General features: G+C 36.3%; 1 protein-coding gene across 7 annotated transcripts in view; it reads right to left on the reverse strand.

Moving 5' to 3' along the window:
- PTBP3 (polypyrimidine tract binding protein 3) overlaps window positions 1-16,452 on the reverse strand; it is a 116,225-nt gene that overhangs the window by 40,632 nt on the left and 59,141 nt on the right. For 4 of the 7 annotated variants that reach the window (XM_017503403.2, XM_017503402.2, XM_017503400.2 and 1 more), the window contains 3 exons: window positions 15,513-15,682; window positions 9,057-9,203; window positions 3,418-3,582 (listed from right to left, as the gene is read on the reverse strand). In XM_017503403.2, coding sequence (XP_017358892.1) covers window positions 3,418-3,582; window positions 9,057-9,203; window positions 15,513-15,682 — 482 coding nt within the window. Of the gene's footprint in view, window positions 1-3,417; window positions 3,583-9,056; window positions 9,204-11,357; window positions 11,549-15,512; window positions 15,683-16,452 lie in introns of those variants that run through there. The other 3 variants (XM_017503405.2, XM_017503406.2, XM_037729555.1) reach the window with 2 other exon arrangements.

Raw genomic sequence — 16,452 nt, forward strand, 5'->3', positions numbered from 1 at the left:
AACATGGTGAAACCCTGTCTCTACTAAAAATACAAAAATTAGCTGGGCATGGTGGCGCACGCCTGTAGTCCCAGCTACTCGGGAGCCTAAGGCAGAAGAACTGCTTGAACCTGCGAGGCAGAGAGGTTGCAGTGAGCTGAAATTACACCACTGTACTCTAGCCTGGTGCCTGGCGACGAAGCAAGACTGTCTCAAAAACAAAACAAAACAAACAAAAAAAACAAACAAACAAAAAAACACTTCTTGGGCACTTAATTCTTTTTATTGTTATTTTATTGTATTTTTTGAGACGGAGTCTTGCTCTGCTGCCCAGGCTGGAATGCAGTGGCACGATTTCAGCTCACTGCAATCTCAGCCTCCTGGATTCAAGTGATTCTCCTGCCTCAGCCTCTAGAACAGGTAGGACTACAGGTATGTGCCACCATACCGGGATAATTTTTTATATTTTTAGTAGAGATAGGGTTTCACCATGTTGGCCAGGCTGGAGTTGAGCTCTTGACCTTAAGTCATTCACCCGCCTTGGCTTCCCAAAGTGTTGGGATTACAGGTGTGAGCCACCACACCCGACACCTTCTTGGGCACTTAATATGTATCAGGCACTATCCTATGTAATAAGTACTTTAAGTATATTAACTCATGTAATCCTCGCAATGAAAAAATAAGAGAGAACACCATCTTCATTATAAAGAAAACAGAAACAGAAGGGGTAAGTTACTTGCCCAATGCTACAGAGGCAGTCGAGTCAGGATTCAAACTAGCTCCAGACCCTGTATCTGTAACCATTATGCCAGACTGCCTCTTGGTTGGCTAATGGGATAGAGTGCCAGGGGCGAGGGCTTGCTTAATGTAATTGGATTAAAGCTCCCTGAGGAAATAACATTTGAGCTGAGAGCTGAATGATGTCAATCCTGCCAGGTGACTACCTGGGTAAAAAGTGTTCCCGGCCTAAGAAATACAAGCTAGAAGTGGACTTAGGACAGAACTAAGCATCAGAATAGGGAGGGAGGAAGGGACAGTGCCAGAAAAGACAGGTGTTAAATAAGCAGAAGAGTGTTAGGTAATGAAGATAAAGAGATGGGGGAGAAGTCAGCATTTGGGGGCCTTCATAAGGAGTTGGTTTTATTTCAATAGCAGTGGTAAAGAGGGTTAAACAAGGGAGTGCTATAGCTGAAAGACTCAGAGTCCTAACCCAGCAGTTGCTGTTGATGACACTCAGAATTAGTCCTCCTCACCTTCAGGTCTCTTGAGGGAAAAACAAAATTTGTTACTGTGGTCAGGGAGATGATAAATGGAATGATAAGACAGGACCACATGACCATAGCTAAACTTGCAGCTGGCTGATAGCAGTGTTGGGACATAGGCACAAGAACATTTTTTATAAAAGAGTGTAAGTTAGCAATGGCTACAATGTTACAGTAGCAACCTGGAACAAACACTGCTGAAGATCACATTAGTCTTCAAGGCCACTTTGTGGGATAAACAGAAGAGAAGAAAATCCACAAGAACTGTGAAACCAATCACTTAAGCAAAGGCTAAACCCTTTCATAAAGCAACCATGTCTCTGGATACCATTGCTCAAGTCCTCCTTAGGACATGCTTCACAAATGCATATGTTTTTAAAATGGTAACTCAGAAACCTATCAAAGGGGAAACCAGTAGGCCTACTCAATGGCATATTTTAATATATATGAGCATGGCACAAGACTTTACTAAGAAATGTGTCTGAGCTCTACTGCCAATTGGTACAAGGACTGTGGGAAAGCAATTGAACTTCTAAGTGCCCTAGCTTCTTTTTTTTTTTTTTTTTTCAGCGGAGTTTCGCTCTTGTTTCCCAGGCTGGAGTGCAATGGCGCGATCTCGGCTCACCGCAACCTCCACCTCCTGGGTTCAGGCAATTCTCCTGCCTCAGCCTCCTGAGTAGCCTGGATTACAGGCACGAGCCACCATGCCCAGCTAATTTTTTGTATTTTTTAGTAGAGACGGGGTTTCACCATGTTGACCAGGATGGTCTCGATCTCTTGATCTCGTGATCCACCCGCCTCGGCCTCCCAAAGTGCTGGGATTACAGGCGTGAGCCATCGCGCCTGGCCTGCCCTAGCTTCTTTATCTGTAAAATGTGAGCCTAGAGTAAGATGCATTTCAATTCTTACATATACAAGCACACACAACCCCCTATGACTCTGCACATACTACAAACCCAAAGGCATGACTCTGTTAAATGAAAATAAGCAAGGGATGTGTTGTAGTATTTTAATATGTGGGTTGATAAGTGTAATGAAATGAAATCAATATATAGCTAAAGAGGACAGAAACTGACTAAACTTTGGGGCTATATGTCAAATATTTATATTCACAGATTGCCAAATAACTGTATATTACATTTTGAAGGTATACATGTATAGAAAGAGAGTATTAGTAAACATTCAAAAACAAAACATTGGAAATTACATCAGGAAGCTTCAATTCTAACTGGCTCTTCAATTATTCTCTACAATATTCAATACTTGCCAATTATTTGGGTTTTGAATTTATTTACTACAAAATTATGAAACTAGTTGACCTTCAATTCTTAAATTCTACATATTACTCACCATGATTTGTTTTATCAAGGAAATTTAGATATATCAATGGGTAGTGTATGAAGCTTAGGTGGGGCATCAGTCAATGGCATATTCATATTACACAAGAAGACTTATTACACACTTTTTCTTTAGAATTTTTAAATCAGTAATAAATGTAAGAAGTAGTCAACAGAAATAAATTAGTTGTACTCAATAGTGACATTACTTTCTAATGAATAAGTACTACCTGGACTTTTCACAGTATCCTATGCTTTGTTCATTTTCATGCTTACCTATAAGAAAAAAATCAAAATGTTTTACACCCTTTTTAATCATTATTCAAGTTAGAAAAAGGAGGCTGTCAAAAAGATACCTCTAACTGATACTATTTCTTGTATGAAACACAATGATAAAGATTTTTTTCACTATTTAAACAAATATATCAGCTAGTGCGGTGGCTCACGCCTGTAATCCCAGCACTTTTGGGAGGCTGAGGTGGGTGGATCACAAGGTCAAGAGATCAAAACCATCCTGGCCAACATGGTGAAAACCCTGTCTCTACTAAAAATACAAAAATCAGGTGGGCATGGTGGCATGCACCTGTAGTCCCAGCTACTCGGCAGGCTGAGGCAGCAGAATCACTCGAACCTGGGAGGTGGAGACTGCAGTGACCTGAGATCTTACCAATGCACTCCAGCCTGTCAACAGAGCTAGACTCCACCTCAAACAACAACAACAACAACAAAACACAAATGTATCAACCAAAACCATTAAGCTAAAAAACTTAGATATAAAACTTCACAAGTTTCAGAGGCCATACTTGACAATTTTCTTAAGAGTATTTATTCCTCCTTACCTGATGAAGAACTTCCAGAGTAACAGGGTAAAAGAGGTTTTCAATAATTATTCGAAGCACAGGGCTCTGCCCAGGTAGGACTGTGCCTTCATTGGAAGGACCTCCAGAAAGGGCCAGGCTTCCTGACTGGACGGCACTGACAGCCTGCAGTGCAGCTTGGGCTCGCTATAGAACAACCCAGAATGAGAACTTTTGATTAAACAGACGCATTATATGAATCCTAAAATTTCGTTGACATAAAACACTATGAAGCAATATAGCTAAGTAAAACAAGATTTATCTACTTTGTCTAGAGGTACATATTCTAGATTTGTAATCAGTCAACAAAGACCTGCCCGCTTACCATAATGACACAGTATTTTTAAAAGGTGCTTAAATTTACTTGAAGAAAAAAAACACATGGAGAAAAAGAGAACATTTGGATATAATTTTTATTTTCTAATTTTCAAAAGACAATGAGGGAAGAAATATGAAAGCAACATTAAAGACTATGGCATGGGATGTTTATACCCAAGCAAGAGTAGGCAAGACAGGCTTCTAAACATTCTTCACTAAATGGAACCAGGGCACTCTAAAAGAAGAGCTGGTTCTAGAACTGGGACCCAGAAATCACAAGATGAGTATAAAACATTTTTGTTTTGTGGCAGGGGGAGGGAACATTGGTCAGAATGCAAGGAAATGTTCAAAGAATGATAGGGATATTCCAAAGGACATAGAAACCAGCTTGAAGGAGCCTGCACTGGCCAAATACAGGACAATTTGTGTATCAAAATACTAGCAACTATTAAAAACAAAAAAACCCATCAAATAACATAGGAAACCTTTAGTCCACACTCTCATAAATTAACAGCTGATGAGGAACAGTATATTTACATAGTCTTAAAGTACCTTCCCACAACATGCTACTCTTTCCCCTTTGTAAGTAGTAACTTTATAGTTGAGAAGGCTGGCAAACACCACCCTAATCAAGTGATCAAAGAGCCCATCATTACTAACACAGCAAATGGAAATTTTATCCTGCAATGAAAAGAGCATTATTTCTGTGATGCTCTGTCAAAGACAGATATTCTCAATTGAATCACAAGGAAATGTCAAATTCAAATTGAAGGATATTCTTGAAAATAAATTGCTTACAATTTTCAACGGGGTCAAGGTTATGAAAGGCCTTAAAAGGTAAATTAAGAAGGTATTACTATTAAATGGAAATGTGATCCTAACTGAATCCTTTTGCTATAAACAAACATTATTTGGGTCAAATGGCAAAACTTATACATGGGGTATGAGAAATGGAGGGAACTTATGTATCAGTGTTAACTTCCTAATGTTGACTGTTGTACTCTGGTTAACAAAAGAATGTCCTTGTTTGTAGGAAAGGCACACTAAAAATATTGGACAGGAAAGAAGGACCAGAGTGACAACTTATTCTCAAAAGGCTCAAGAAATCAAAACTTCTTTGTACTATAACAGAAACTTTTTTCTAACTTTGTGATTCTCTCAAAATGTAAACCAACTATTATTATCATCTTTGGAGCCACAGAGCAGGATCCTGTCTCAAAAATAAAATAAAATTAGTGTGTCTGATGCTAAAAATTATGAAAAAGCAGAACTCCTATCATGGAAAATAATTTTTAAATGGGTAACAAACTCTCTGAAATAGTTAAATTACTAAAGAAAATAATAGCAGTAGTATGATCAGGAAAACAGATTTAATTAATGTGGGATAAGAAGTAATGTATACGTCACATAAAAATTTTAAATGCCTGGAAAATGTAAAAAAAGACATTTCTCAGACTGAGAAGATGAAAATTAACATACAATAAAAAATGCGCAGATCTTGCAAAGTGTTAAGTTTGATGGCTTTTTAGAGAAAATCCTTCTACGGTCATCTCATGGCAGATTTATAAACTTTCATCCACAAGGTCAAGAAAAACCAATACAATAATGACTGCCATTAACACAACCATTTCTCAAATGCTGTATCTCATATTATCATCTAAATTTTACAGTTGTAATTTTAGTTTAAATCAAGGAAACAAAAACACTTAATATTCACCTGATCTTCTGGCAATAAGTCCATAAACTGGAAAAGTAATGTGCATATTTTGGGATAGACTGCTATTCAGAGAACAAAAAGGAATGAAACACTCATCTATCAGCTTTCTGGGAATGTCAGAATAAAAAGACATTATAGTACTTTAAAAATATCAAACAGGTAATGTAACTTTGATGTCAGGTTTGATGTAGGAGTTTGAATTTTAAAAATTAATGTGTTTTTCCCAATTATGCTCAGTCTAAAATAAAAATAAAAAATAAAAAACGATTACTGTATTTTATCAAACATCAATGCATAAAAATTGTACAAAAGCGGGCCGGGCGCAGTGGCTCAAGCCTGTAATCCCAGCACTTTGGGAGGCCGAGGCGGGTGGATCACGAGGTCAAGAGATCGAGACCACCCTGGTCAACATGGTGAAACCCCGTCTCTACTAAAAATACAAAACATTAGCTGGGCATGGTGGCGTGTGCCTGTAATCCCAGCTACTCAGGAGGCTGAGGCAGGAGAATTGCCTGAACCCAGGAGGCGGAGGTTGCGGTGAGCCGAGATCGCGCCATTGCACTCCAGCCTGGGTAACGAGAGCGAAACTCCGTCTCAAAAAAAAATAAAATAAAATAAAAAAATTGTACAAAAGCAACAAGATGGAAAAAGTATTGGGAAGAAATGAAGTCTATTTAAGAATAAACTAGGTCATTTAGGCTGGCTTTGGTTAACAAGCAACTGGGATTTCTCACTGTTTCTCTTTGGAATAATCCAATCTTTGAGAGTTATTAAATTGTTTTTTCTTCTTCAAGATTTATACTAACATATTTGGGAATCACACTAATGAGAAAACTGCAGGAGTTACATGAAGGAAAATTTAAAACTCTACTGAAAGACATAAAAGAAAACAAACAAAACTTCCTCCTTAAAAGAATCAGAGTAATATAATTAATTTGCATAATTAATTATCTCAAATTAATCTATAACATCAACCCAATTCCAACTGTGTTTTTTGGGGGACAAGAGTTACTAAAATAATTTCAAACTTTATCTGGAGAAATAGGCAAAATATTCAATCAGTTAATTTCTGAAAAGAGAGTAAGAAATAAGGTCTTGCCCTACCATATATTAAATCTCAGGGGCTCCTAGCACTTTGGGAGGCAGAAGAGGGTGGATCACCTGATGTCAAGTTCCAGACTCCTGACATTGTATTTTTAGTCTCTATTAAAAATATAAAAATTAGCCCGGCGTGGTGGTGGGCACCTATAATCCCAGCCAAGATGGTGCCACTTCACTCCAGCCTTGGCGAAGAGCAAAATTCCATGTCCCCCCACCGCCCACAAAAAAAAAAAAAAAAAAAAAAAAAATTAAGCCTTAGGGCACAGATGCAGAAATGGAATCCAAGCTTTTGGAATTCAAAAGGCAGTCAAGGTTAATAGCATGTGAGCTCACACACACAAGAGTGGAATGTATAAGCAGAATTCATAGGAAGGTTAGACAGGAGTGCAAGTGAGTGTGTGTGTGCGCATGTGTGTACATATGATCAGCAGGCATAGTGTGTGTATGGAAAACTAATATATGATAAAGGACAAGTTTCACATTAGTGGGTAATAAATGAGTTATTCAAAAATAATGCAGGAGAAACTAGTCTCTTAGAGTAAAAAAAGACTGAAGCCCTACCCTCATTCCCCACATCCAAAAAATTCCTAATAGACATAAGAACCATATGAAAGAAAACATAAGTAGATTATTTTTTAAATTATTAATTATTAGAAGAAAACATACGTAGATTCTTTTTTTAATCTTGGTGTACTAGGTCTTTCTTAGCACGGTACCAAAGTCAGACTGTATTATTACATCCTAAGAGATTTGACTATACATATAAAAATATTTAAAAATTCATAGAGACTGAAGGTAGAATGGTAGTTGCCAGAGGTGAGAGGGAGAAAGGAATAGGAAGTTACTGTATGATGGATGGAGTGTTTCAGTTTGAGGTGATGAGAAATGGCATCTAGAGATGGAGCGTGCTGGTGACTATACAACAATGTGAATGCACTTAATGCCATTAAACTACATTTTAAAGTGACTGAAATGGTAAATTTTATGTCACGTATATTTTACTATGATTTTTAAAATGGGGAAAATGGCACTAACAGAAATCTGTTTAGGCATTTTACAAATTGTCAAGTAAAAGTAAAAAATTAGATATAATTACTCATCTACCTATTAAAAACTAGAAAGCCACCTGCTCATCCATTAAATTGGTGGGACTCTAAGCATATAATCTCTACAGAAAGCAATCATGCAACATATGTCAAAATTTAAAAGAGGCACATGCTTTGTCCTGGCAATTTCATACACATACACTGGAATATACATTGTATTGTATGGCAATACACATTTTATTGGATTGGAATATACACTGGAAACAACTTCAGTGTATATCAAAAAGAAATTGGACAAATTACAACTCTCCTATACAAGGCAGCATTATAGTCATTAAAAGCTGATGAGACAATGCTGTATTTGTTGTAATAAACCTATGTCCATAATATCACACAGAAAAATAGATTTCAAAACATTTTGTATAAAATTAGATATATAGACACTAGTTATTAGTTATCTCCGGGTAACTGGATTGGTTTTGGTTCTTTTCTCTTTTTTTTGATTGAACAGTGTACCATAAGCATGTATCTGATATACAATTTGTAATGACAACTTTAAAAAAAAAAAAAGTCTATTCTTTTTTAAAACACCTAACATTGTATTTATTATAAGTTTATATAGTTTATTATATGCCATTAATATTGCCTAAAGTAAGTTAAGGATTGTATGCAGTAAATGTCGCTGTTTCAAACAATGTGGATAACTAATTTAATCTCAACAGCTTACATTATACTGCCTTTCAACACAAAATCAGAGAGCTGGAGGAGTTCTTTGTGTAGAGCAAGAATACAGAGGCCAAACATGCCCTTAAAATCATAATTTAAAAAAAAATACTTTCTTAAAATGTATTTGCTTTGTGGATAAAGATTTTCTCTCCTTAAATAACTCCAAATTATACTATTTTTAACCACTTAAAAATCAACATGGAAAGACACAAAGGACTCAATGGTTAGCTACACCAAAGTAACAGAAAAATGGGTAAGAAATGTTGCTATGCTACATTTCACATTCATCTTGAGGAGCCAAAAACCATTTAATGAACAATTCTAAACAAATTCTTATTAATGTCTTAAGTTCCATTACTTAATATCCCACAATTTCTCAATGCCTTTGTTACAGTCTATAAAAAGATGATTGAAATGAACGATTTCCAAAAGTTCCTTCAGATCTGAGATTTTAAGGTGTATATAACAATAAATATTTTTCCCCTTTTTTTATTGTGAAAACAGTTTCAAGAGAAAAAATGAACTTCTAATATGTTTCTAAATGGCACTGTTTTCTGATTCTTAAGAATTTGGGGAAGAATTTACATATACAGTTATCACTAGTAAAGTATCCTAAAATGAAGAAAAACACATTCAGTTTTCTTCATCTGTAAAGTATCTAAGTTATACTATGTGTTCCTATATCTATTTTTAAAAACACCTTTAATACTTACAGCTTGATTAGGTAGATTGTCAGTCTTAAGTTCTCTGTGATTGGAATACTGAATATAAACAGGCTGGCTTCGAAGATGAGGAGTAATAGGAGTGTAATAATTCACCATAGTAACAGCAGCTTCCTCAGAAGCCATTTCTAAGAAAGCCTGCAATAAACACAAGAAGGTAAAGTGAAAGCTCACTGTTTTGAAAGACAAGAGATACGTTGCCATTCTAGCTTGCTCTAAACCCACGCATTCTCAAGTAAAATGGTATTACCTCCAAGGGGGGAAAAAGCCTTTGCTTCAAAATATCATGGGTGTTAATTAGAAACATCTAAAAAGTTGGGTTCACTGAAGAACTTGAGAAGCCAGGCATGGTGGTTCACAACTGTAATTGCAAACACTTTGAGAAGAGAAGATGGGAGGACTGCTTGAGCCCAGGAGTTCAACACCAGCCTGGGCAACATAGGGAGAACCCATTTCTACCAAAAAATTTTAAAACTTAGCTGGGCATGGTGGCACATCCCTGTGGTCCTAGCTACTTGGGGCTGGGGGACGGGGTGGTGAGGGGCCGAGTAGGAGGACTGCTTGAGCCTGGGAGATTGAGGCTACAGTGATCCATGTTTGCACCACTGCACTTCAACGTGGGTAACAGAGTGAGAAACTGTCTCAAAGGATTTGTTAACTGCCAGTTGATTAAGTGATTTTATGTAAGTGAGTTTTTGGTTTTCCTTTTATTTGTTTCTTTTAAAATCTAGAAATAATTTAAAAGATCAAAATAAATGTGTATATCACCATTGTAAATGGATGCTTTCAGGGGTTGTGATTTAAGTTTATCATTAAAAATACTGAGGCTACGGCCGGGCATGATGGTTCACGCCTGTAATCCCAGCACTTTGGGAAGCCAAGGTGGGTGGATGATGAGGTCAGGGGTTTAAGACCAACCTGGCCAACATGGTGAAACCTCATCTCTACTAAAAATACAAAAAATTAGCCAGGCATGATAGTGCGTCTCTGTAATCCCAGCTACTCGGGCTGCTGAGGCAGGAGAATCACTTGACCCCAGGAGGCAGAGGTTGCAGTGAGACAAGATCTCGCCATTGCACTCCAGCCTGGGTGACTGAGCAAAACTCTGTTTAAGAAAAAAAACGGCTACAATACATAAACAGATACTAAACTTAATGGGGACAATTAGAGAGTAAAAGGGCTAAAAAGAGTCTTTAAGGGAACAGAAAGAAAAAAACTGAGAAAAAAACATTGAGAAACACTTCTCTAAAATACCCAGATTCTTAGAAGGGATGGGGCAAAACAGTTTGTTCTCCTTTTACTCTTTTTTAAAACAGCCATTTATAAATAAAATAGTGCATTCACTTTCCAGTTTTATTATCTCATACTTTACCAACATATGTGATAGCAAGAAATGAGAACTAGCATGACATGGTAGAAAGGGAACCTGATTAATATCTATGCTTAGCTATGACAACTTAACCATTAACACCTCTGAGCCTTAGTTTCCTCATCTAAAACATGAAGCACTGCCTAACAGGATCTTTAAGTCTCTTCACAGCTCTAACATGAGATGAGTTTTAAGTGAGATGATTTTTAATTCTTGTTAGTTGAACTGTATGAGATTTTTCGGAATAAAACTACTAAACTCAGCTTCTGAAAAGCATCCCTGTAAAATGGTGATCAATACTCTGGTTTCTCTTCAAATGGCATAAATCTTTCACCTTTTACTCACATGACAGTGCACACTTTAGATTTGTCTTTTTAAGTATTTCTAGGAAGAAACAAGAAAAAAAAAAAAATACATAAAACCAGTTAATTAAGTGGTAATTTTCCAATTCCAAATCTTTTTTTTTTTTTTTTTTTTTTGAGATGGAGTCTCACTCTGTCGCCCAGGCTGGAATGCAGTGGTATGATCTTGGCTCACTGCAACCTCCGCCTCCAGGGTTCAAATGATTCTCCTGCCTCAGCCTCCTGAGTAACTGAGATTATAGGCATGCACCATCACACCTGGCTAATTTTTGCATTTTTAGTAGAGACGGGTTTTCACCACGTTTGCCAGGCTGGTCTCAAACTCCTGACCTCAAGTGATCTGCCCACCTCAGTCTCCCAAAGTGCTAGGATTACAGGCATGAGATATTGCGCCCAGTCTTAGGTTCCCTTTTAAGTATTAAGGCATTCATTAAAACAGACATGTACATATACATCATATTTAATTCTGAGGTACAAGCTGAGTATTCCTTATCCAAAATGCTTAGGAAGTGTTTTGGATTTCAGATTTTGTAGTATTAAATATTTGCCTTAGATACTTACCAGCTGAGCAATCCTAATTAAAAAATTCAGAATCCAAAGGGCTCCAGTGAGCATTTCCTTTGATTGTTATGGCACTCAAAAAGTTTCAGATTTTAGAGCACCTCGTTTTCAGATTAGAGATATTCAACCTGTATCAGAAAATAAGGCCAGGTGTTGTGGCTCACGCCTGTGATCCAAATACTTTGGGAGGCTGCAGCAGGCAGATCACTTGAGGTCAGGAGTTCAAGACCAGCCTGGCCAACATGGTGTAACTCCATCTCTACTAAAATCACATGCAAAAAATTAGCCAGGTGTGGTGGCAGGTATCTGTAATCCTAGCTTCTCGAGAAGCTGAGGCAGGAGAATCACTTGAACCTAGGAGGCAGAGGTTGCAGTGAGTCCGAGATCACACCAGTGAACTGCAGTGTACTCCAACCTGGGCAACAGAGCAACACTCCGTCTCAAAAGAAAAGAAAATAGCTTATAATCTTCCAAATACGGAATATTTTTAAAAATAATGTATAAAGGATCAATTATTCAAATTATGGAAATCTGAGAACTTCCTACACTGAGTCAATATTAAGTCATTCAAGTGATTTGATATCTGTAGTCACTGTACTAATAGTAGATATCTGAAGAATGACTTGGGAAAAGCTGAGGTGGCAAAAGCCACTTGATATTTATATCTTACTGTAGACATAGTTTCCTCTTACAGGAATAAGATACTTACAAAGCTTTAAGTGGTAGATTTTGTCCCCCTATCTTAGTCTATTTTTTTTTTTTTTTTTTTTTTTTTTTTTTTTTTTTTTTGAGACAGTCTCACTACAATGCAGTGCAGTGGCGAGATCTCAGCTCACTGCAACCTCCACTTCCTGGGCTCAAGCAATCCTCCCATCTCAGCCTCCCAAGTAGCTGGACTACACGTGGGTGCCACCACACTTGACTAATTTTTTACAATTCTTATAGAGATGAGGTCTCACTATACTGCCCAGGCTGGTCTTGAATTCCTCAGCTCAAGTAATCCTCCTGCCTCAGCCTCCCAAAGTGGTGGGATTACAGGCTCAGTGAACCACTGGGCCCAGCCTCTGTCCCCCTATGTTAATGGTTAGTTAGAAAGATAAACTATAGACATTAACCATTCTGAGTCCTCAAAACCACCTGTAAGAACATCTCAAATTTAAAATGCAGAAACCATTCCTGATCCAAATCAACACAAATTTCTAGACAATCCAATTCCTTATTTACTACAGAAGAAGGTATTTATTTATTCATTCATTCATTCATTCATTCATCCATCCAGTTTTTTAAGAGACAGGGGTCTTGATATGTTGCCTGGGCTGGAATGCAGTGGCTATTCACAGGCGTAATCTCACTACTGATCAGCACAGGAGTTCTGACCTGCTTGGGTTTTGATCCGGGCCCGTTCACCCTCCTTAAGCAGCCTGGATCATACTGATACCAGATCGGCTCAGTACACTACAGCTCAGAACGTTCAGACTCAAGCAATCTTTGAGGCAAGTGCCACCATACCCAGCCACAAGAGTATTTAATTAGCAAGCATTTATCGACCACTTCAAGTTATGTATAAAACATTTACAATTTATAAAATATTCATTTGTTAACAATAAACTTTACTGAACACATGAAATGGCAAATATCTCTAAATTAAAACTATTTCTTTGTTTATAGTTACCTTGTCAAATGTTTCCACATAAAGTCTAGAAAAGCAATATTAACTGGACAGATGTTAAACACAATGTATAACTGTACCAACCAAATGTAACAACTGAACCAATGAAATGCTCCACATGAACCACCAATGTTCTACAAAACAGTGATGTTAGCCATGTGACAGTGGATGAAACATCACAAATCAACCCACAATAAACAAAACTCTCCAAATAAATAAAAATTCCACCATTTTAAAAGAGCAAAATTGACTTCAAGTCATTTATACTATTTAAAAGGTAAAAATATCCATGATGCACTTTGAAGCCATTATCCACTTGTGTCAATAATGTATTTTTTCTAATTTTTCTAAGACAATAGGATAAAAATGATCAAGGCAGGAGAAATAGCTACGGCAACTAGCTAGTTTCTAACTAACTATATTTAAATCATCTTCCAACAAACAATTTGTAAACAATAATATTCACTGTTTGGGCATATTTCTGCAATCTCCTTTCTAAATGTTAAGAACAAGCTCAATTTCTAACATCAGTCACATAAAGGAAAAGCTAAACAATGTATTTAGAATACATGATTCTTGTCACAGTATTTTCTTTCTTAAAGTATATAGAACCCAAAATTTCATATGTAAAAATAATGTTTTCCACAAGGAGTCCAGTAGTTACTTACATTTTATTTAAGTATCTAGTCAAAAAATCCAATTTTCATAGTATGGAGTGGAGAGACAGCCAAAAGTCACTACCCAGAGGAAGGCTGGTAAAAATAATCCCCATTTGGCCCCCAACACTCCACCCTTCAGATGCCCTGGGAAAGGTTATCACTCATGAGTGGTTCTAGTGACTCAAATCAGAATCTCTTACTAAAAGTGTATTACTAAAAAGACATTTTCTAAACAGGATTTTTGATCAAAACACAAGCAATTAACATAACACGGTTATCTTACCGATAAGATAAACCCAGAACCAGTAGCAGAGACAAAGAAAATTATGATGTTGCCTGCTCGGCCTTTTACAGGCAGGTAGCCATTAGAAACGGCCATGTTGTCTCTGTTCAAATCATGCAAACCATACTATTCTCAATAGCAGCAATTGTTAAAGATCTAATTTGCAGGAATGCACTGTCTCCAAAGGATTTAAGACAAACGTGGAACTACAACAAGGGCCAAATATTAAGGCATGTTACTTCTCCAAATGTTGGTAACCTCATCTGAATTAAAGAGGATATTAATTAATTTAACTGAAGATAGGGAACTCAGTTAGACATCATCATCCAACCTCTTTCACGCCCAATGCTTACCAATCTATTTATTTATAAATGTATTTACAATGTTTCTTAAACTTATTATTTACCAAAAGCAGAAGAAACACAGTAATATACATCACAATATACTACAAAATACCTAGGGCCTAGATTTGTTGTCCTCTTCTTTACAGTAATAAACAGTGTAAAATATTTTTAGGACAACCAAAAACTTGGAAAGAACTAAAGAATTCATCCCAGTGGGGTCTGAGTTGGAACAAGAGGACATACAATTATTAAAATCAACATGACAAGTATTATATTTTTTGTCATGGTCACCACAGAAACAAGTTCCCTTATTCATCTTAAGAACCTGTGCACTTCTCAAATGAAGACTCTTTACAGTCTCTTTAGAATTATGAAAGAAGCCACATATTAATTCTATATCTAAAATATTCTGTTAAACTTTTTGAGAGGATGTTATTTTGGACTAGCCTCCTGTACTATGCCCCAGCAGACCAGTCCAAATCAAAATGGAGTCACCCAGGCAAAGCATAGCAGGTAAATCCCCAAACAAACCAGTTTTTCCTGAAAACAAGAGATTTACAGCAACCAATCAGAAAGAGTGTGGCCTACCTGAATCAGCAGAATAAATTCCCTCTGCTCTAAAGGAAAAGTAATGCAATAACCTGATGTTAACAAATTCACTTTTTAAACAATTGTCACTTCCTTGTTACCACCTTATAAAAAAAAACCAACTGTTCTGTCTTGCCCAGTGGAACATTCATTCTATTTTACAGATTGAGGTGTTGCTTAGCTCTAGAATCACAAATAAAAGCCAATCAAATCATGTTTACATGTGTTGTGATTTTGTCTTTTGACAATACATTTTTATTGAGATTTTTGAAAACTTAACTGTCCTTTAATTTGCCAAATGAGGTATAATTTGTATCTATGAGTGTTTTCTGCTAATCATAGGACATTTGATAAACCACTGTGTAATACAAAGAAAATTAAAAACAAATTAACTAAAAAATAAAATTGTAAAATTTGTTTCTTGTCAAGAAAAAAGATTAACTTATTGTTTGTTGCTTCCTGTTACAATTCCCCCAAGAAAATCTTTTAAAACTAATTTATGTTCATAGTATGAAATTTTAAAAATACAAAAAAGCTTAATAAAATAAAAATTATCAGTAACACTAACACCTAGAGATAATCACTCTGTGTCAATCTTTAAATATTACATACCTGCCTTTTTTCTTTCAACATCAAAAGATTAGTTACTCTGCCAAATGGTAGACCTAATGATATGATCTCTGCTTCGGTGACATCACATGGAATTTTTCGAAGATGGAGAACACGGGAAGGCGAACAGGGAGGTCTATCTCGTTTAAATTTCTTGCTGTCATTCCCATTAGCTAAAAAACATAAGATTCTTTTTTAAATTACTGAAACTAATTTGGGTTGACAAACTACATTAACCATATTGTCACATTTAATCCTAAACGAGTTTTGGGTTTTGAACTTGAGGGAACCATGGGGCTGATGGGGTAGGTGGAAAAAGGGTAAAAAACAAAACCAACTACCTCTTAATGAATGGGTGCTTTTGGGTTTTCACTGTAGGTATTACATTTTTTAAAACTGAAGTCTGATTTTTAACTGCAAGGAAAAGTATAAGGGTAAGTGAATTATATTATTTCAAATATTTCTAAATACTCAACTTTTTCTTATAAATAGAGAACACTACTTACGATGTCTTTAATGTATTTTAAGGACATTTTTCTAATTTATTCTATTGCTAAATAAATTAGAACAATAAAATTTCAGGAAAGACCATGATAAAAATCTTTTATTATCACATCCTAAGGAGATTTGGATTTGAGTTGTATATTTATGAAAATTAAGTTTATTTCTTAGGTGTTAATAGTCTTTATTTTTTAGAAGCTAAATTGTGGTGTCCTATGATATAATCTTATTCCCTATTATGTAACAGTAATTCTTAACATAAGTACCACCTTGCTGAAAATGCAAATTTCCAACTCCACCCCAGACCTACTGAAGCAGAAGCTCCAGGAATGGAACCCAGTGACCTGCTTTAACAAGCCCACTAGGAGATTCTATTTACCCTTAAGTTGGAGAATTACTGCTGTAAAGTAAAAAAAAAAGAAAAAAAAAAAAAAAAAAAAAA

The sequence above is a fragment of the Cebus imitator genome, unplaced genomic scaffold (genome assembly GCF_001604975.1).
Source record: "Cebus imitator isolate Cc_AM_T3 unplaced genomic scaffold, Cebus_imitator-1.0 Scaffold310, whole genome shotgun sequence".
Taxonomy (NCBI): domain Eukaryota; kingdom Metazoa; phylum Chordata; class Mammalia; order Primates; family Cebidae; genus Cebus; species Cebus imitator.